This window comes from Scatophagus argus, chromosome 8, assembly GCF_020382885.2.
Source record: "Scatophagus argus isolate fScaArg1 chromosome 8, fScaArg1.pri, whole genome shotgun sequence".
In the NCBI taxonomy this organism is placed as follows: Eukaryota; Metazoa; Chordata; class Actinopteri; family Scatophagidae; genus Scatophagus; species Scatophagus argus.
The window spans coordinates 15721209-15741907 of NC_058500.1; the positions used below are offsets into that span (position 1 = coordinate 15721209).

Consider the following 20699-nt stretch of genomic DNA (forward strand, 5'->3'; position numbering starts at 1 on the left):
ACCAGTGATGAAGTTAACTAACAAGTATTACCTCTAGCCAAAGCCTGATGTAGATTACTGCTGTGTGCCATAGCCTTCCATTGATGCCTAAAATAACAAAAACACTTGAATAAACCACACAGTCTTGTTGCTGTAATGACTCACTCAAATGAGTATTAATCTGCAGCTGAAAATATCCTTCTATCCTATCCCTCATGCTTGAGAAATGGTAAACCTAAATAAATAGATTTTTTGCCCTCACGCATTTGTGTAATAAGTGATACACCCAGCAATGGTGAAGTTTCTAGCAACTGTTGCATGTTTACACCTCCAGCTGACATGGATGACCCCAACGGCTTTCTGATCTGTTGTTCATGTAAAATGTTTATAGATTAGAGTAGCTTGTTTAAGAAAAACCTGAATGTATTGGTGACCCACGATTGACATGTTCTTATGGGAACATGACCCAGACAGGTTAGGAAAGTTGGAAGAAAATATAGAGGAATGGACTAACACATTATTGGTTCTGGTCTTTTTCTTTCATTATCAAATAGCACCTGCCATATTAACACTTGAAAATACTTAAAATGCTTACAGAAGTAATAAACAAAAAGATCTCACAGGAAATATGTCTATGTGAATGACAGCAACTGTATTCCCGTGCCAGTTATGCCAGTTTCTCTCTCTCTCTCTCACTACCTGTGTCTGTCACTGTCTTCCTCTCACTTTGTCTGCCACTCTTATCCTCGACTTTCATACACTAACCTCCCTGTCTGTATTTTTAATCTAACCTGGTGGCTGTAACTGGAACAAGTTTCGCTGACAACCCTGTCTCCACTAAAAGCCAAATCAAACTGTCTTTAATTTTCTCTACCACTGTACCATGTAACAGACCAAATCTCCTTTCTCTTTCTTTCTTTCTGTCTCTCTCTTTCTCTTGTCTCTCCCCTCACAGTACAATAGCTGTTTTGCTCTCTGCTCTCCTCCATTCTCTGTCTCTCTCTCTCTCTCACTCCTCTCCAGCACAAGGCTGTGACATTGAGGGAATGTGATGTGATGTATTGTAGTGAATAATGTATTCTGCGAGGATTGTACAGAGCGCGTAGAGCAGATGGCAGTAGGTTGATCTCGATATGTGTGTGTGTGTGTTTAATGATGACAGTGTGTATATGTGTGACGTGCATCTGTGTGTGTCTGTGTGTGTGTGTGCTCACCCAGAATGGGGGAGGGGAAGGAACAGAAGAAGGGAGGAGGAAGGGAGAGTGGGGGTTGGTGTGTGTATGTGTGTGTGTGTGTGTGTGTGTGTGTCTATGTGAACCTCCTTTGTAAGATAAAACATGCAAATGGTGGATTATTTTAATGCATTTTTTTTTCTAGAGCTCCGGGCCTTAATCCCTAAAGCAGTTGAAATGAAAATAGTATATGTTTTCTTTCGAACTCTCTCCCTCCCTCTCTGTTTTTTATTCCCTGATAGGAATTTACAACTACCAGCTGTCTAGGAACAGAATCCTTTGCACTTAAATTTCTCTCTGGTGTAGTTACAGCCAAAGATTGATGATTATATCCGGATAGCATGGAATTGACTAAAGCTTGTCGGGCCTGAACTGTTCTGATATGCAATGGAAGGATCATGGTTGTGAAGTCTTTCTGATTGAATGGTGATAACAATGTCAATCATAAAAATAGAGCCGAATGCTCAGTTTGCACTTTGAGTGGACTGCGGAAATAAAATATGCGCATTTATAAACACTTGCACATGCTCAAGCACGCTGGATGTAAGAAACAGAGAGAAGCACTGAATTACAGGACTACGGCACTTGTATTAGATTTAAGCTTTGGGCCAACACTTCTAGCTTATGTGTAATTTGCAATATATATAACATTTGTTACAATCATCATCAAAAAAATTGGGTTTTTAAATATCTCCCCTATTTGTGAAATTGTTGTCACATGAACCATCTGAAAGGCGTATGTATGCATGTGCCTCTTCAGGGTTCTCATTTTCGCTTTCACAAATGATAAATATGAGCATAATGAGCACTGGATCACTGGCACAAGTTCTTTTATTTTTTTTTTTTTTAATCTGAAATTGTCCACAAGTTAATCAATTGCGGATGGCAATCTTTTCATTCTCATTCATTACAATATACTTTATTATTAATTTACCTGCTCAAATAAAGTGTATGTGTGGGAGACACTGCATACTCTTACTCTGCCTTCCCTCCCTTCCATTTCCATCATTTTTCTACCTGTTGGTTACCTGTCTTGGGAGCTGGTGGTATGATGCCCCACACTCTGCTCCAAGGCTCCCTCAGGCTCTTGAAGGCTCATCAGCTATGCGGCAACAACAAGATATTTCTAGGTGGCATGTTAGGCTGCAACGTCCAAAGCCTGGTGGATGCACAGTAACTGGCCACAGTACTGTTATGCTACTGAGGACATACACAACACAACAAGAAGTATCTTTCTGTTATATCCCCCCCCACACCGCAGATGCAAAAAAAGAGGAAAAGTTTATCACTGCTTTTTTTTCTGTGGAAATGTTTTATTAATCATTATAGCAGTTGTTATGGATGTGAGGATTTTGCTGAAATATAAAAGCTGAATCAGAGCATATGAAACGGCAGAGAGAAGAAAGCTTGTACATCCTTGTCTTTTTCATTTTAGGGACAGTGAGCATAATTGAGTAAATGTATTTAAGTATTTGAGCGAGCTGGTTCAGTCTCTCTGGGATGGTTGATATTGTACTTAGGAAGAATATTGCCTGCGGCTATTCATTAGTGGTAAATAATTGAGAAGCTCGGATAGTGCTAAGGTGAAATGCCTGTTATTATTTTATGGAGTTTGTGTTCTTAGGGCTTTTCAGTTTAAGAATATTAAAAATGCACAAGCCTTTCCACAAATTACTCACTGGAAAGATTCACAATGGGCGCTAATCACTAATCATCCATCTTCCATTGTTTTCAAGCTCTGTAAAAGTGTTTCGCCGCACCATTATGAATTCTGTTTGTGCTTTTGGTATTTTTTTTTTTATTTAATGAAGGGTGATATTTTACCTTCATATTTTTTACATTTTTTACTTGTTTTATTTGAGGCAATTAATCTCTTCCATTTTGTTAAAAAAAAAATAAATAAAAGTCTGTGTTTTGAAAGCTTGTAGCTTAAATGGTAGCATCCAGTCTCTCAAGAAGCAGTGTGAAAGGTGTAATGAAGCTGTCAACCAAATGTGCAGCAAGCCAATATGGTGCTATATGAATAGCAAGGTATTATGTTGTACATAGATCAAACATCAGCGGCCGTGGGATGTCTCATCGACAAACTAATAAATCTGCCTCATGTCAGTGTTTATTGCACCTGCATCTTTATTTTTGCCTTAGACAGGCTCATGCAAATGTCTTTTTTTACATTAATGTGCATTCAGAGTTTTTATCTGCTTAAAGGTTTTCCAAAGCCTTACCTCTTTTTTTTTTGCGTCTTTTGTGTCTTTTGTTTGTGCATGTTTTTGCTTCAACTCTTATCTTTTAAATATTGTCACCTTTACATGTTGGTTTTCCGGTGATGCAACTTAAAGGGCACTGAGGTTTTATGTAACATCTTAAACACCCACTCATCACCATGTGACAACCAAGAAATGGAGGAGCATTTGAAGGTCTAATCTTATTCACAACGGTGAGCACACTGTAACAGCGTGATGTGTTTAGCCAGTGGTCTGTGGTCTGGCTGCAACATGTCTATCCTTAACAAGTCAAGTTGTGTATAGTTTGTGCAGTATTTTGTAAGGTGCTGAAACATGTGGTTTGATTGTTTTTTCCCCCCCTAGAAGCGTGACTTTAGGGGTGACAGCGTTAGCTTGTCCAACTAAGTGTCTTGTCTTCAGGGAAAAAACACTTTCAGAGCAAAATGCTGAATTGATTGACCTTTGGTACAAACATTTGTGGCCCTCAGAGGATGAATCCTAATGACTTTGGTTATTCCCTTACTTTTCACGAGTGCCACAAGTATGTCAAAAGTTTCACTTCTCCAATGTTTGCGGACAGGATACCTCTAAAACGAATGAGAGTGTAAAATATCTTAAATCCGTTTGTGTACAGAGGATGAACCATTTTGATTTAGGTGATATGGTGCCACCCACGTACTAAACTTCACTTTTTGCCTCATACATTTTTCAACCATCCCAAAAAGTTTTTCCTGTGAGTTATTTGCATTTCAGCTTCACTGAGCTACTGATGTGGCTGAAGTTTACAATGTAATGTGGTTTTGATTTTGTGAGCTGATGTTTGCAGGTCATATTTATAATGTAGATTAGATTATTTTCTCAGCTGTTCATAACCCGGTGATTGCTGTGAGCTGTGTTTAATGTACATGAAGGCAGTGAAAAACCACTTCATGATACTCCTTCAGTCTCCAGATCCTTGGCTCAGAGCCAGCATTCATCCCCACTGTCTTGTCGGAGGCTTGTGTATATGCTTGTCAGTGTGTGTAAGAGAGTAGGGAGGTGGGCATAGGGAGGAGGCGTGTTTTGGGGTGGAGGGGATGTCAGCTCATTAACCTCCATTCTTCTCCTAGCATGGCGCTGCCTAGAGTTGCTGTGTAAGTTTCATGTCATTACTCCTCCCCCTGCACGCGTGTGCTGGGCATGAGGGGAAGAGGAGAGAAAGGGAGAAGGAGGGGAAAAGGTTCACGAGGGAGGCTTGGGAGGGAGGGCTTGACATGTTCCTTTACAAATGCTCTGCTTGTATTGAGCAAAAACTAAAGCCCCGCCATCTCGTTTCCTTCCCCACTTTTGTCTTCTCTGTCTTTTCTCTTTCTCTCCCTGCTGTCTCTCTCTCTAACCACAGGCCCGGTACAGTGTGGGTGAACGAGGGGTTAGGCTTCATACTGCACCCCCCCCAGGCATCAATCCAGCTAGGAAAAGACTGCCCACTGCTGTGGTGAGATACAGTAGCCAAGCTTTAAATTTCTGAAACATCATCTTTTTGTGCTAGCCAATTGACTTAGAAAGTTTTACCTCAAGGTACTGACCTGGGTGCAGTGGTATTTTGGAGGCTCCCAAATGAGACTATCAACACATTTGATGAGACTGCTCTTCATGGAGAGAGATTTTTGCTTGAACACATATATGCAAACGCTGTGCATATGCCTACATATGCTTACATGTGTGAATATATTAGAAAAACTCATTATTTTATATTTTCCACTGGACAAGGTAAGTATTGTGTGAATTTGTGTTCAAATAGATAAGCACACTTATTGGAATTCACAGATGAAACCAGGAGCTTCTTAAGTTTCGTAATTGCATGCAAAGTGTAAAAGAAGCCTCTGTAGTTGTACGGTTACACTGGGCATCTATAGAAACAAATTTAGTCTGAATCTGAAAGTATCTATCTACCATCTTTAAAGCTATTCTTAAGCACTTTCATTGAATGATGATAAAATTATTATACAGAGAAAATGCAAATAGTGCAGAACATTTGCAACACAACGTGTCATTTCTGTGAATTTCATGCCATTTGTTAAAGCTACACTGTGTGATTTATTTTTAATAATATAGCACACTTCCCTTTTTGATAAACTGTAAAACTGTGAAGTGTTTTTCTGTAAACATCTGTGCATGTATTACTAGTGCTAAAAGTATTTAGTGAAATTACAGTACACCACAGCCTGATTATCAGCAAAAGTAATTCAACAATTACAACACTTCCCTCCCGCCTTCTATAACTGTAAGTTCTCTGCTGCACGTTGTAGTCCATGCCATGTTAGTGCAGGTAGGAGACTAACCCCAGCGCACAGACAGACCACTTTTTGTGTCTCGACAAAGAAGACACCTATAGAAATAGACTGATGTGTTTCATATGCCTGTAATGATCTATTTTAGTCACCAACAGAGCAGTCAGAATTCAAACTTTTTTTGTGCTTCTCCCTTTGCTCTTTCATACTTTATTCTGTGCAGAGGCAAGGCAAGAGAGCAGTAGATTGCAATAAGATAACCAATTATATGCTAGAGGAAACCAGACTTTTTTTTTTCCTGCTGCAGTTATCTGATGTTGCGGTGAGCAGAGGCAAAGGGCTGGGGTAATGTGACATTCATTCTGCCCTTTATCTTCTCTCATCGCTCTTTATCCCAGTCAGTTAAAAGTGGCTTGTGCTCTGCATCCTCTCCTGCTGCCAGAGAAACCTCACTAACATAGACTCACACAGCCATGACTTGCTGTATGGATACATGTAGGCCTATTGTACACACAGACCCAAAAAATGTGCAAATACACACACACACACAAATGCACATGCACTTTCACAGTGCGAACCAGATAGTGAATGTGTCAGGTAGACTTGAGGAATAACCACTTTGCCCCCCGAGTAGCAGCCATGTTGTTAAGTACAGCACTACTGCTCCTGCTGGGGCTAGCTGCGAATTGCATGTGATGATACTGAACTTGATGCTAAGTAGGTGTTTCCTAGCACTGGTTAGCAGACAGAGTGTTGAAGGCCACCGCAGCAGGATGAGGGAGGCCATGTGGGTGGCACTTTGGTCTGACACAGTTTTTCTCTGTTATACCCTTGCACATGCATGCACACACAAGTGGTACACATGTTTACGACCCCTTTGCATTCTGCTTTAGATACTACATAGTAAGCTATTGTACTGATGATACACAATCAAGCTGAATCTTGCAATACTGTACATCATGAAAGACGTCTCAGCCATGTACAGGGAGTTCAGTAGGCAGAAAAGCATCGAGCTGAACCTGCACCCGACAGATGTACATTTGACTTATAAACCTGCCATAACAAATTTTCTTAGCCAGTTGATCCACTGTGCTCACTAGCTAGTTGCTAACTTTGTCTACCTTTTGCTGGAGGGCAGGTGCAGAGTTGGTTGATTCTCTGCACATTTGACTCTGCTAGTGAGCACTTTCACATTGTGGTCATCTGACTGATTTTTGATATGAAAATACTGATTACAACCACTCTATTGAATTCCAGATAGCTTACAATAGCTTTAGTGGATAGAAGTGGAGCATATTTGTTTCCTAAAAAGCACTGAGACCATGTGGATATTTTTTCGACCGCTCTCTGAAACAATCGCAGAGTTGGCAGGTTTGTATACGTGAGTCAGCTGTGTGTTGTTTGACTAAATGTCACATGATTTCTGTGTATTAAATTTAATTTTTTGAAACTTTTTTTTGTTTGTTTCTGCCGTGTGTGGCCACAATTGTGAAAACTATTAAGCTTCAGTTTCACACAGTATCATAATTTGACTCATTTTGGAACAGAAATCATATCATTAGAAATTATTCCTTCATGAAAGTATTTTGTCAAAGAAGAGGGACGAAGGCAATGTTTTAAAAAACTGTGGTGTCTGTTTAAACAGTGTGAGTTATCGTGCGTCACCAGCACCATGTAGATTTTTCTTATGCTGTTGTGAACTCGCTAACTCACAGTGAACTCGAGTTCACTGTGGAAACAAAACCTTATTTAGCACCACCCCACCTGGCCTCCCTCCTCTCTCTCTCTCTCTCTCTCTCTCTCTCTCTCTCTCTCTCTCACACACACACACACACACAGACACACACACTGCCTTTCTCTTCAATCTCTCCTCCCATCTCTGCTGTTGACTGTTGGTTCTCTTTTGTGGTTGCAGCAGTGCAACAGAAAGTGGATGAATGAGAGCTGCAGTCTGCCTTTTTATTTTTACACATCACAAGGTATAGGTGGAGCCGGAAGCAGTTGGAACTTGTGTGATATCTTTTGTAAAAATGTGAAAAAGACAGAGAAGTAATGTATGGTCTTAAAGATTTTTGAAACAGTCCTTTGAGGAAATGCAACGCTGCACCGTATATATGTTTCCATTTTGTCTAACTCAGTACTTTTTACCATGATGTGAGGCCGGCAAATTCCAAACAGAATTCCATCAAAATCCCTCTGAGAGATACGGGGAGCTGCTGCGTGTATCTTGTTGATATCTGATCATGTCGTGTATGTGGTCCACTGACTGGAGCACAAACTGTCCAGATAAACATAGCCTGGGTTTTTGCATATGAAAATGAGCCATTCAGCTGATAAAGGTGAGGATGCATAAGATGCTGGGCGGTGGTGGATGTGAGCCCAGTGCTGCTGCAGCTGAGTGTGCGCATGTTGTAATGTGTGTTTGTGTGTGTGTGCAGAATCAAACTCTCACACCCAGGAAGAGGCCCTGTTTCCCTTATCTAACGACAACAGAGCATGTGTCGCCATGGCCACAGGCTGCGCTTTTTATGGGCTTTGTGTGTGTGTGTGTGTGTGTGTGTGTACATATGTGCGAGTGTGTGTGTGCCATGTTCATTGTTTGCCCATGTTCATTGTTTGCTTGGGGCGTGGTGCAACACCAGAATTGTTACTATAGTCTCTTCTCTCTTTCCTCTTTCTCTCTTCCTCCAACTCTGAAATCTATCTATTCTATGATTCTTTCTTTCTCACTTGCTTTCCATTCTGTCTCTTTCTGCGTCTTAACCTCTTTGTTCTTTACTCTTCCTCTGTTTTGTGCATTTGTGTGTGTTTGCATGTTTGTGTGCACACAAGTGTGTCTCTCTGTCTGTCTTTCTTTCTGTCTCATCCTCTCGTCTGGCTTTGAACCAGCAGTGACAAGTTGGGCAACATCAAAATTCAGTGGCACATTGTCCCAGGTTTGGGTTTGTTAGGTTTCTCCTACGGCTTAATTGAACAGAGTGAGAGAGAGAGAGAGAGAGAGAGAGAGAGAGATGCAAAAAGAGGAATAAAGAGAAGAGGGGGAAGATGAGGAAGAAGGGTGCTCAAACAAGCATACATATTGCATGAGTTGCCCCCCCACCACCACCTTCACCACCACCACCACCACCACCACACCCCTTTCTTCACAGAATGGCTGCGTACTGTTCTGGGCTGTTCTGGGCTTATTAATTCCGCTCGGTGAGAGAATTATTTTTAGAGACTTGGTGTACTGGTAAAGGCTTTTAAAGTCAGAAGTATTACACATTCTGCTTATAGATTCCCTTTTATAAACTGAAAAGTTCTAAAAGTTTGTTGTGGTTGTTCTTTAGTGTGATACTGTATGTTTTTTTTTACCGTACAGATGTTGCAATGCTCGGCTTGAATGTTGATTTGTCAAAAGTGAAATTCACCCTCACCTACATGTTGTCATAATATACACCATACTGCATGAACTGCATGAAAAGTGGATAGTACTAAAAGTAGTACTATTACAATGTAAAAATGCCCTATAAAACTGTGAAAAGTGGGGTAGGTAAGAGAAAGCCCCCTTTCAGAGTGTGTATTATTTATTATTGGCTTATTAATATTCATGTGTGAACTCATAAGCAGCATTTTAATGTTGCATCTGGTCAAGGTAGATTTTAAACTGCATTATATACCTTTGAGTAGTATAATCTGTGGTAATGCATCATGTTTTACAGGCTGATTTGTATGTAAAATCCTCATCTGCAGTGAAGAAACCAGTTAAGTATAGCTGTGAAATGAATGCGGTGGACTGAAAAGTGCAGTGTTTACCTCTAAAATGTAGCTGGAACAAGAAAGTGACATAAAAAGGAAATACTCACAGTACTTAAAACTTTTATGTAAGCACAGTGCTTGAGCAAATGTTCTTACTCTCTGCCACTCAGGAGACAAGCTTATGATAATGTTATATAAATAATGTTACATAAATAAACCTGTAATATGAGCAGAAAACATGTAAACATGTTACTGTGGTAATCAAGTTATGTAAGTTTGGACAAACGTTATTTTATCTTGCTTCCTGCATAATTGGTTTCCTGTCTTTCAAAATGAAGTTTTTTGTCCTGTTCATTACAAGGTCATTTTTCTCTCTAATGATTGGACAGTCTTCGCATTACACAGGCACAAAGCAGTTCATCTCCACCCCATGACCCCCACCCTCTTCACAAACAGATGTTGCCTAGAAGGCTTTATGAGGAGCTTATATGAATTGTTCTTCAATCAAAAACAGTTTACAGTCTTCACTGGTTCGGTGGAGATGTAATTTTGCATCCAATCCTGCCATCAACTGTCTTACCGGTTCACTTCAAAATAAAAAGATCCCAGCATTGTGTTGCACCATTAGCACTGTGTAAATATTACATGTTTTCCCTGGATATGCTAGTTAGCATTACTTCCACCTTGTGGCTTCATTATTTTTGAAATGCTCAGCTTTGTCGATGATTGCAAGCCATGACCTAGTTATGGGACTCTCACTCTCTCTCACTCTCTCTCTCTCTCTCTCTCTCTCTCTCTCTCTCTCTCTCTCTTGCTGTGTCTCTCTCTTTTGCTGTCTTTACCTTCTCACTTTTCTTCCTCATTTACTCATTTTCTACGCCTTTTTCAATCTATCTCTACCCCTCCACCTCATTTTCTTCTCACACAGAATCTGTCTACCTCCTTCTTTGTCATTTATTCATTGTCTTTCTCTATTTACTGCCCCAGCGTCGCCTTCATCCTTTTAGTCTGCCTTCTCTTCTGCCTCTCTTACTCTCATCCTCCTTCTCTCTCATGTATGTATTCTTTATTTCTCAATTTGTCTCCCTTCCACAGCCCATTATTATTTTCCTCTTTTCTCACATCCCCCTTTCTCTGTCTTACCCTCCCTGCCTCTCTATCCCTCTTCTCCATATATTTATTCCACTCTCCCAGCACCACGTGTGTCAGGGAGGGAAACATCGCAAGCAGTGGTCCCCGCTGAACAATTACCATGCAAAGCAATCCAAATAGAGATGTTTGCCGAAAACAACATGTGTGTAATTACTGCTTAATGAGGCCCTTGTCTCAGGCAGAATGCCCAATTAGACTGCCGATGAGAAAGCGATGCCAAGGCCCACTGAAGAAAGAGAGGGAAGGGGTGGAAGGAGGGGTGAGGAGGGAGATGGAGAAATAGAGGGAGGTTGTAACATGGAGAGAGTAGGGGACGACTATAACAGGGGAAAGGGAACAGCAGAAGGGACAAGAAAAGGCAGCAAGGTGGCTAAATAGAAAATAGGAAGAGACAGTGAAACATAAGGGGGAGTGTAAAGAGAAAGATGGAGAGAGTGAGAGAAATGAGTAAGAGGCAGAAAATGAAGAGAAAGGGAACAACAGAGAAAGATGATTTCTGCAGTAATGGCAGAGCTGATAGCATTGAGCCGAGGATAAATTGGCATTTTAAGTGAGAGAGCAAAGCAGTGCAAAGAGGAGCAATTGATAGAGGAGCAAGGGGAAGCAGCTTTACATTGAAAAATATGGGCAGCCATGTTGCAGCACAAAATGGCTGACCTTTTTAGGCTGCATGTGGCCTTTTTCGTGAATATTATATCACAGATGAAACTGGTGAAAATGAGCACTGTCTGAATTCATTGCTTCATTTAGAGCGGAAAGAAACAGCAATAAATCTTTAGACTTCAACAATTCACTCACAAAATAGGTGCTCTGGCACCATTTGGCATTATTCAGTGACTGTGCTCTCCTTTCACCCGAGAGAATCTTATCCCAAAGAAACTCTCAAAATGGCTTTACCTCAACAGTGATATCAAAGTGGATTTCAGTGGAATGAAATTGCTCAGTTAGGTGAGCACAAGAGGCTTTCATGTGAGGAGCAGAGAGTTTATTGTAGATAGGTCACCAAGGTCAACATCACTTTGGCCCTCTCAGTGAGCAACAGTCTCTTCGTGCTGTCAGGATATAGACGCTGTCATGCTTCATTAAGCAAATTATTGTCTGTATCTCCAGCGTGTAGCGTTGAACAATTAGTCAACGTTTAGTTTCACTTGATGCTGTTTTTATTGCTGGTGTTAGTTTTTCAGATTAAACTTGTGAGGTGTGAATGAGGCTTAAATGCAAGTGCTTGTCTCAGTTCAGTTTCGCTTTTGCATCTGTGGTTGAATGTAAATGCAATCATTAGAATAACCAAGTGAATCCTCACAAGGGCTTCCATGATATGCATCGTTAACCAAGCATTGCCCTGAGGCACGTGCTCATTCCCTCTGGTCTTTCTTCTGCAATAATGTACAGTAATTTCTCTTTCTCACCACTCACATGCTCATTTATGTACTTCAATTTTTTTCTTCTCTTCTAGTGTACATATTAGATTTCACCCCCGGGAATTCTTCCCATTTCCATTAGTCTTCCTAGTTGGACATTGTTTTTAAACAGGTATGTCTTAGGGTCCAGTTGTGCTCACTTATATCTCGCTTGTGTTTTTCTTTTAAGCCTTTGGTTGATCACTCCATGGGTAAAAACCAGACCACCCCCAAATGAAAAAGGCCCCCCTTATCTTTACATCTGAGGAAGCTGATATGGAATGCTGTCTAGCTTGATCATATTGTCTCTGCTGTCTCTCTCTCCCGAGTCTTCTGTGCATTGATTTTACAAAGGATGACCTCCGTCATCAAACAAAAAGGAGGCTTTATTTGACACATTGTTTTTCTTTGTGTGTGTGTGTGTGTGTATGTGTGTGTTATGTCTGTGTGTGTGTGTGTTATCATCCTGGCCAGTCGGGGTTTGTTCATGTATGACAAAGCTTTACGCCTTTGGAAGCCAGTATGGCTCCTCTTAACATGGTAGCAGTTTCTCAGTCACCTTGACACTGCACAGGATCAGTTAAAGTGCTGTTTGTGGAGAAGAATCTAAATTGTCTGGAGCTAAAATCAGAATCAGTGTTGTCTTTTCTTCACTTGTAGCCCAGTCAAAGCTGATCTCAGTGAGGAATTCTTCAAGGATTTAACTCACCAACGCTCTAGACATCAGAGCTAGCGTGTTGCGCTCAACTGGTGACCTGGCGTTGTTTCCCAGCACCCTTGGGGGGGTCTAAGGTCATTTGTTGTTCCTTGAGTCCTTACCCCCGTGTCAAACAGTGTTTTGGCACCTGCAGCAAGTGATCTTTCACTGCTCGATTAACTCAGTCCTGAAGACACAGCTTGCCTTCGCTTTGCAGCACACATACACACACACACTGGATCCTCAGCCTCGCAGAGAGGCACACACACTCTTTTCTACTGTATGCGCTCACAGATTCATTCACACTCATTCTCTCTCTCATACACAAAGCAGAGCCCACAGGGAAAAGCCCATCTCTCGTCACTGTGCTCATGTAGCCTAATTACCGGCCCGCTGACGAACAGTAATTACCCGTGCTGCCATGCCACCACAAGGTTTAACCAAAGTGACAAAGTCATTAGTCTCACAGTTCAGGCCACCCGTAAAGAGTTTTTCCTCTTCACACCTCCTTCCCGGCCCCCAGTGTTTTTGTCTTTTCATACCTCTTCATGTATGCTATGTTTATTTCTTCTCTCTGTTTCTGTCCACAGTTTGATGGTGACAACATGTACATGAATGACAATAATCAAGAGTTTCGGTCACCAAACCAGGTAAGACAGCCCATGTCTTATTCTCGCAGACTTGTATAAATAAATGTCTGGGAAATAATGGTGTTATTAGCTTCAATTTTGCAGGTGTCAGCTTTAACAAGAAGAGTTCATAGAATTAGAGGTTCAGGTAAATGTTAGGAAAAATATAATGTTTGCCAGTAAAGGTGCTCGTTAAAGGTGAGATTAGCTGTAAACAGAAATTAATAAGTGTGATTAATGTGAGCGGAAACTCAAGTGACAGTGGTGTGTAGTCTCTCTGTCATCATTATCTGCTGTGGGAAAGACACGTCAAATTACATTTTCACATTGAAAAACTCTGAAAACTTGTCTTGTAACTCGTTTTAAAATACTCTTATCATTGTTCTCATTAGCGTAATGTTAAGTTTCTTAAAAGATTATTCTAAAAGACAGGACTAGTACTAACAAAACGCATTATTATCCCTTTTTGTGCCCCGGTGACTGTGGGTTCATATGAACTAAGCTGAAAATATATATGAACATATGAACGCTTGAAGGAAATATATTATTTAATTAGATGATCATTATGAGGAAAAGTATAAAGTTTTGTTCCCCTAAACTGGGAAACATGAGGAGCTACAGGAGGAATTACCTTATAATTATCCTATACGAGTTGAACTGATCTCTCCCTTGAGCATACCTTTAAACTTAAAAAACTTTGTTTATCTTATAATCAGTACAAATGACTCGGTCAGAAGTCTTTAAAATTTCCTACGGAACAAACAAGTGTGAGGCAAAGAATTCACCATAATTCAAGATGTGTTTTCACACCCTCATCCATCATGGTTATCCCCGCTGCTTGGTGTTTAGGCTGTTTTTCTCGTTTAAGATTTCTCTAAATAATCATTATAACACCAACTAATGAACAATTTGCTGTGTCATATCAATTCATTCAAATATTAAATAAGGTGCTGGTAGCCTATGGGTGGCCTTGAAGACCTATTCGGAGCATCACTCTGAAAAAGGCGTACATGCCTATGAGCCCCTCTTGCTAAGTAGGACAAAACATTTAAATCCTCATAAGCCAAAGTATCCATCCATCTAACATGTGCTTTTCATCCAAAGCATATTAACGTAGCATATATCTTTAACATTAGAGGGATTAAAATATCAAACCCCATGGTGTTAGCGCAATGTCGAAACAGCGAGCTAAACAGGTTCCTCACAGATAAACTTGCACTAATGTTTCACCATTCCAGCCTCATTGAAGTACTGGCCCCAGTCTGGAGCAGCAAAGTCCCAGTCACTCTGTCAGTGAGTTAGACAGGCACAGCACTGAGTGCTCCCAGCTGGTAGTTCAGAGCACATGGCTGGACATATGGCAGAATTTGGAGCTCCAGGATTTGTTGATCCGGCAACTAGGCCTTCATGTTCTGACAAAACACAACGAGGTGGAGGCTCCTTGTCAATTAGCGCCTCGCCAAATACTGTCACAGAGTCACAGGACAAGGCCAGAAGGCTGAGGACGCCACACACACACACACACACACACAAACACACACACACAGACACTGTAATAGGAAGTGACACATTTCTGACACAAAGTTATTCATAAGTCATATGCACATGTGCAGTAGACACCTTCAATTTCAGTTTATTTCACTAATGTACTGTACAAACCATGCATTATATGTTCATGCTTCTGTATTTGTTAGCACCTGCAGTGCCACGACAAGTGAATTTCCCCACTACGGGATCAATAAAGTTCATCTTATCTTATATGGCAATCCCTTGCCTGTATTCATAAATGTAACCTTCACACCTACCTAACCCACTTCCTAACATTAAAAGGTCAGTTCGGCAAATTTACAAAAAGTCATATTTTCTCACTTACCCTAGGTAGTGTCTGGGCGTGAATGTGGTTTTGGTATTAGGTGCTGAGAGTCTGAAATAAATGTGCTGAAACATCTTCTACAGCTGCAATACAACGGGGACAAATGAAATTTAATGTGTACTCCTCTAAACATGAACACTCACGTTCAGAGAACTCAACTGACACCTTCCTCTCCAAAAACAACTTTTTTGTTAGTCTGGATAAATCTACAAACCTGAATGTTTTAGTAATTTGTGTGAACTGACCTGACCCTTTAAACAAAACTTAATTACAACTTTAACATCTAAAACCACATCGTAACCTTTAAACAGCCCTTTGAAGAAGTGAAGACCAGCCAAAATGTCCTCACTTTCCAAAAATATGCTTACTGCCAGAGTGTAAAATTGGCCCTTGCAAAGACTGACGAACAAAAACACATGTGTATGCACATAAACACACACACACACACACACACACATATTCTCATAAACCCATGCACGCACACACACACACCGTCATCCTATAGCCATAAGGTTGTCTTTTCTTTGATGTTGGGATTGAGTGACTATAATGAGGGTTCGAGGGGAGCTTGAGCAGCTTATTGTCTACTTATAACACACATTGCAGACTATGAGGTTCATCGTTGTTAGCCACATTTCCTAAACTGCCCTAATTATGTCACTTTGCTTGCATACATGGTTGTGTGCTAATGGGATAAATGTCCAGCTTTGTAGTTTCTCTGCTGCAGCGGTCATGTGTCAATCATCAACACCCTCTCCAGGTTTGCACTGTTGTGTCAACAAATACCTTCTTAGTGGATAAGGCAATTTGGGCTTTTCACAACATGTCAGTTGCAGTTGATGCTCTGTCAGTGCTGTCAAATAGAAGCTTACGCACCAGTTCTGAATAGCCCACAGAACACACAGTTCACTGGCCTCCGATTTTTTAAGACAGCAGATTTAATTTGAAATTTAGAAGAGGGAGGATGTGCTCTGTCGCTCTGAAGTTGAATGTTTCGTAGAGCGTTTAGCATATGTTTTAAGTGAGTAATCATTAGTTGCAGGATAACGATGAATACCTGAGTGGCTAGCACTGATCTTGATCTCTATGCACAACGTTTTTATCTTTTTGATAATGTTAAACCTCCCAAAATTTTCCATTCAGTTGTGTGCCAAACTATTATTTTCCTGTTGTTTTTGCTTATGTCCTCAAATGTTCACCGGAGTTAATGATTCCTTCAGACCTGTACATGGCTTCAATTAAGGCGATGCATTTTCAGCTGTTAACCTGCTAAAGATTTTAACAAGGTTAACCCAGAAATATCCTCAAAGGCACCACATCTGAGGAATATCTGCATTTTCTTTATACTTCACTCAAAATTCAACACTCTGGCTTCATGCTGTGCATGTGAGCCGATCATTTCTTGACTGATGCTTTATTGTATGCGTCAATTGTGCTGTGCGCTGTCACATGCAGCTTCCTTTTGACGTTAAATCAGACAAATTGGAGGTTTAAGTAAGGAATAATTTTCTGCATCAATCTGAAATGGTGTTTACTCGCTAATGAACATGCTAAATACGAGCCTACATTCGGAAGTGTCTATATGTTATTTTTTTTAATGTGTTCCTCCTTTCATTCCCCAGCTGTGTTGGTAAAAGAACAAGATGGGAAGCAGCATTTCTAGCATTTCTACTATTTCTCTTCTGTTTACTCCGTGTGCACCGCACGGCAGTCAAGACTTTAATTCTTTGGTTCTCGAATAAATACTAAGAGCTCACAGTACCTCTACGATGGTCAAACATATTGTGAAAGGATGACTCTGCATGCCTTAATGCAAGTTTTAACACTGCGTTGAGATGCCCACCCGACCCTTTACATGATGTGTGCCTGTGAAAAAGGTGCGCATAGCCAGAACAGAGACTCCTTTGTTTGCATGTCTCTGGGTCTTCCACAGTGTACACACTGAGGTAGCAGTTTGACACAGCCAGGAGATTGCATTACACATAACATCTCTGAGCTTTTAAAAAAGAAAACCACTAATCAGAAACAGCTTTAAAGGGGCCGTTTACTGTATGCTTGGACACAATCTGTCCATTCAAACAAGATGTTTTCAAGGGTTTGAATACTGTATGGTTTCTGTACGAGATATGCATAAGGGCAGCACATATGGGACTCCCAGACGTTTTGATAATATTGATGTTTTCCATTCGGTTCATCTGTTGAGGTTTCGGCCTATATACAAAAGTGTGGGCATGCTATTTTGTTGATCAGCATTGTTGACATCCACCCACACACAAAGCTACTAAGAGGATAGTTTGTTGAATTAAAGATTATTAAACATCTCAATTATCCTGATTGACCGATAATATTCTTGTGAGCCATACAGCTTTTATAGTCTCTCATATGGACTTGATCCAGAAGCCAGAAACACCCACATCTCATGCAGGTCTGGTATGTGTTCATTGACTGCTGATAAAATCAGCATAGTTCTTCCAAGAAATGGGAAAAAAGTGCTCAAACAACTGCAGCTTCTGTGACAACAGACAGGATAAACACATCACGCTCACGATTTCAGGCCACCATGCAAATACATACCAAATAATACTAACTGCAGAGTATGTTTTCGCTGAACTACAATAGCTGCATGAATGATCATAGCCAAAACAAAATGGCGGCCTTCAGCCACACCCACACATATTCTAATTTTGTATAAAGGGCAATTAGTGTGCTTCATTTAGATTCATATCAGGCCTGATCTGATTGTGCAGACTTGTACCTCCATGTGTATTTTTGTGTGTTTTGGCTTGCTTGTCTTCACCCTATAATCAGTCTCTACATCTTGTGGATGCATGTCCATGTGTATATATGTGCATACGATAGATTAAGGAAAATTAGAGACCTAAAAAAATAGCTGGTTACAGAGGAAGCCTTAAAGAGAAAACAAGCCAGGGGCAGGAAGAGGGAGAGAGAGAGAGAGAAAGAGAGAGAGAGAGCAATTTTGCATGTCTCTTCCTCTCTTATGTCGTACTCATTGCATTGTGTTCCTGTACAGGAGAGGAAGCTCAGGGGCCACTAGTCTTTGGAGAAGCAGCAAGTTTCAGCCTGTTTGTGCCTCTGTGTTTACTGTTTCCAGGTGTCTTGCTGAGCCATGTGTCTCTATCGATTTGGCCGGCTGCAAGAGAACAGTGGCTAATGGTTGAGATTAGAATAGAAACCTCACTTGTTGGATACAGACTCTCTCTTTCTCATTGTTTTTCTCTGTCTGTCTGTTTATTTTTATGTATTTCTTAACTGTGACTCTCCCCTGCGCTGTGCTCTCTCCTTCTCCCTCTGTTTCCTCACCCACATTCACCTACGCGATTCCTTTCTGAAAATATATGTCCTGCACATACCTCAACTAAACTTCATACACACAACTCATACATCCCTTCAAACTCTCAGTTCACTTTTGCTCAATTCATTGAAGCTTTATTGGCATTATGTCTTGATCCAAAAAGCTGTTGGCTAAGCATGTGCACATAGACACAAAGTTATTATAGGCTAGTAGTTTAGTCCTGTTTCCAGTCCCTGCGTTAAGCTAACCTGTTTGTATGTGGTGAGTTATGTAAACATTTATTCAACTGTTCATTAATTTTATGTTAAAAAAAATTTTGAACTTGTGATTAGAAGTTCTGATATGGCTTTGAATGGGAGGACTAGACACTTTAAGAGATTGGAAAAACTAATCTAAATACTCTGATTAAATGAGAAAAGATGAGTTAGTTGGTTAATTTAATTAATAAGGGAATTCAAGTGTGTAGAACAAATGAAACATACTGAAAGGAATAGCGACAGATTTGGAGATTTACACCTGTTATCTTTTTTTGCGAGAGTTAGATGAGATATCACTATCATGTCTGTGCATTACATATAAAGCTGGAGCCAGCAGCCGGTTAGTTTAGCATAACATACAGAGTGTACATGCTCACAAGTTAACACATTATAACTTGTTTGCTCAAGCTAGGCTAACCATCTGCTGGATGTAGATTCAAATTTACCATAAACATGGAAGTGGTATTGATTTTTTAATATTTTTCTCAAAATGTATAGCTATTTAAAATCTATTTTGTTTTGTCAATCAGCCATTAATAGATGTTGTTGGGCCTGATGCTGTAGCACTTCACCCCTTCTCTTTCTCTCTCTCTTTCTCCCTCCCTCTCTCAGTGAGGCAGACACTTCTGTATACCCTGGTACTGTGCACGCAATGTGGGCGATGCTGATGTGAAAAGGCACCGTTACTTAACAGTGACTCATGCAGTGCACCATTATACCCCCACCACAACTGCAACACTCTCCGTACTTCACAACCACCCCCCCCCCCCCCACCATACTTCAGTCAGGATATTTCTCTTTCTATCCCCTACCTTTGCATCCTTTCCCTGCAAGAAAAGTTAGGGGGGCATTTGAGACAAAGGATGAAAAATGAAAATTGAGGGTCTGAAAACGCCAACACACATCTCACTGCCTCTTTGAGACTGTACGGAGCCGCTGGCAAGGTTGTGAGAAAGAAGTAGAGATACATATTGTAAGGTATTTAAATTTCAACAGAGCGTACGATTTCAGCAGCATGAATTCAGGCTGAAAACAGTTTTCAGTTCTCAACCAGCAATGGGGCATCAATATCTGAAAACAGTGCTGGAGGAACATCAGACGAGCATCAGCACAACATCCACGCCCATGCTGGGGGGGGGGTAGTAAGTTACAGTTGTAACCAGGGATCGGTAGTTCTTTATGTAGGTCAGCCCATGTCAGCCAATAAGTTCAATTACCATCAGCCTCTGAAAGAGAAAAAGCTATGACCTCTGCTCTGCTTTCATGGAGCTGAAATGGATGGAAATTTTTACTCTGTAGCAAAACAGAGATTTTATTTATTGACAATAGGGAGGCATTAGTCAAGAGTAAACAACAGGATGAAAAAATATTAGATAAAAATATCAAAGACAGGGATGCGTGGTGTTATGAGAAGTCACTGTATCCCTTACTCACAGAATGTAAAATGTCTGATCTTTAATGATGTCTGTCAATTTCAGAGGCTTTAAAGAACATCAAACTGACCCGCTGTCCCACTCCCTCAGTCCCTCCTCGAGTTCATAGCCTGCAGACCAAAACAAAAAAACCCAAAAACAAACAAACAAAAAAAAATAAAAACAGCAACTTATGAACAGAGAGAGTGTGCTCAGTGATTCATACTCTCTTTTAAGAGAACTTGAGACCTTGGCTCTATTTTGGTCCCGGCTTCTCTCTGCGTATGCTGCACGACGGAGCAGAGGGATTTAGTGGGACTAAGTAGTTTGATATTTCTATTGGTTTTCTGCGTGTATTTTCGCTCTCTCTTTCCCCCTCTCTCAGTGATCTTTCTCATCATATGGAGACCAAGGTCATGGCTGATTGAAATATAATAGAAGTGTAGACATCTGGCCTAATACTGTGGGAAGTTAAATCTATTTTAATGGCCCCTGCCGCAGTGGATTCTCTCTGATGCACTC

General features: G+C 40.7%; 1 protein-coding gene across 4 annotated transcripts in view; it reads left to right on the top strand.

Moving 5' to 3' along the window:
* LOC124062827 (TOX high mobility group box family member 2-like) overlaps positions 1–20699 on the top strand; it is a 73246-nt gene that overhangs the window by 23094 nt on the left and 29453 nt on the right. For 3 of the 4 annotated variants that reach the window (XM_046395829.1, XM_046395828.1, XM_046395831.1), the window contains 2 exons: positions 4818–4910; positions 13284–13343. In XM_046395829.1, coding sequence (XP_046251785.1) covers positions 4818–4910; positions 13284–13343 — 153 coding nt within the window. The remainder of the gene's footprint in view (positions 1–4817; positions 4911–13283; positions 13344–20699) is intronic. The other variant, XM_046395830.1, reaches the window with a different exon arrangement.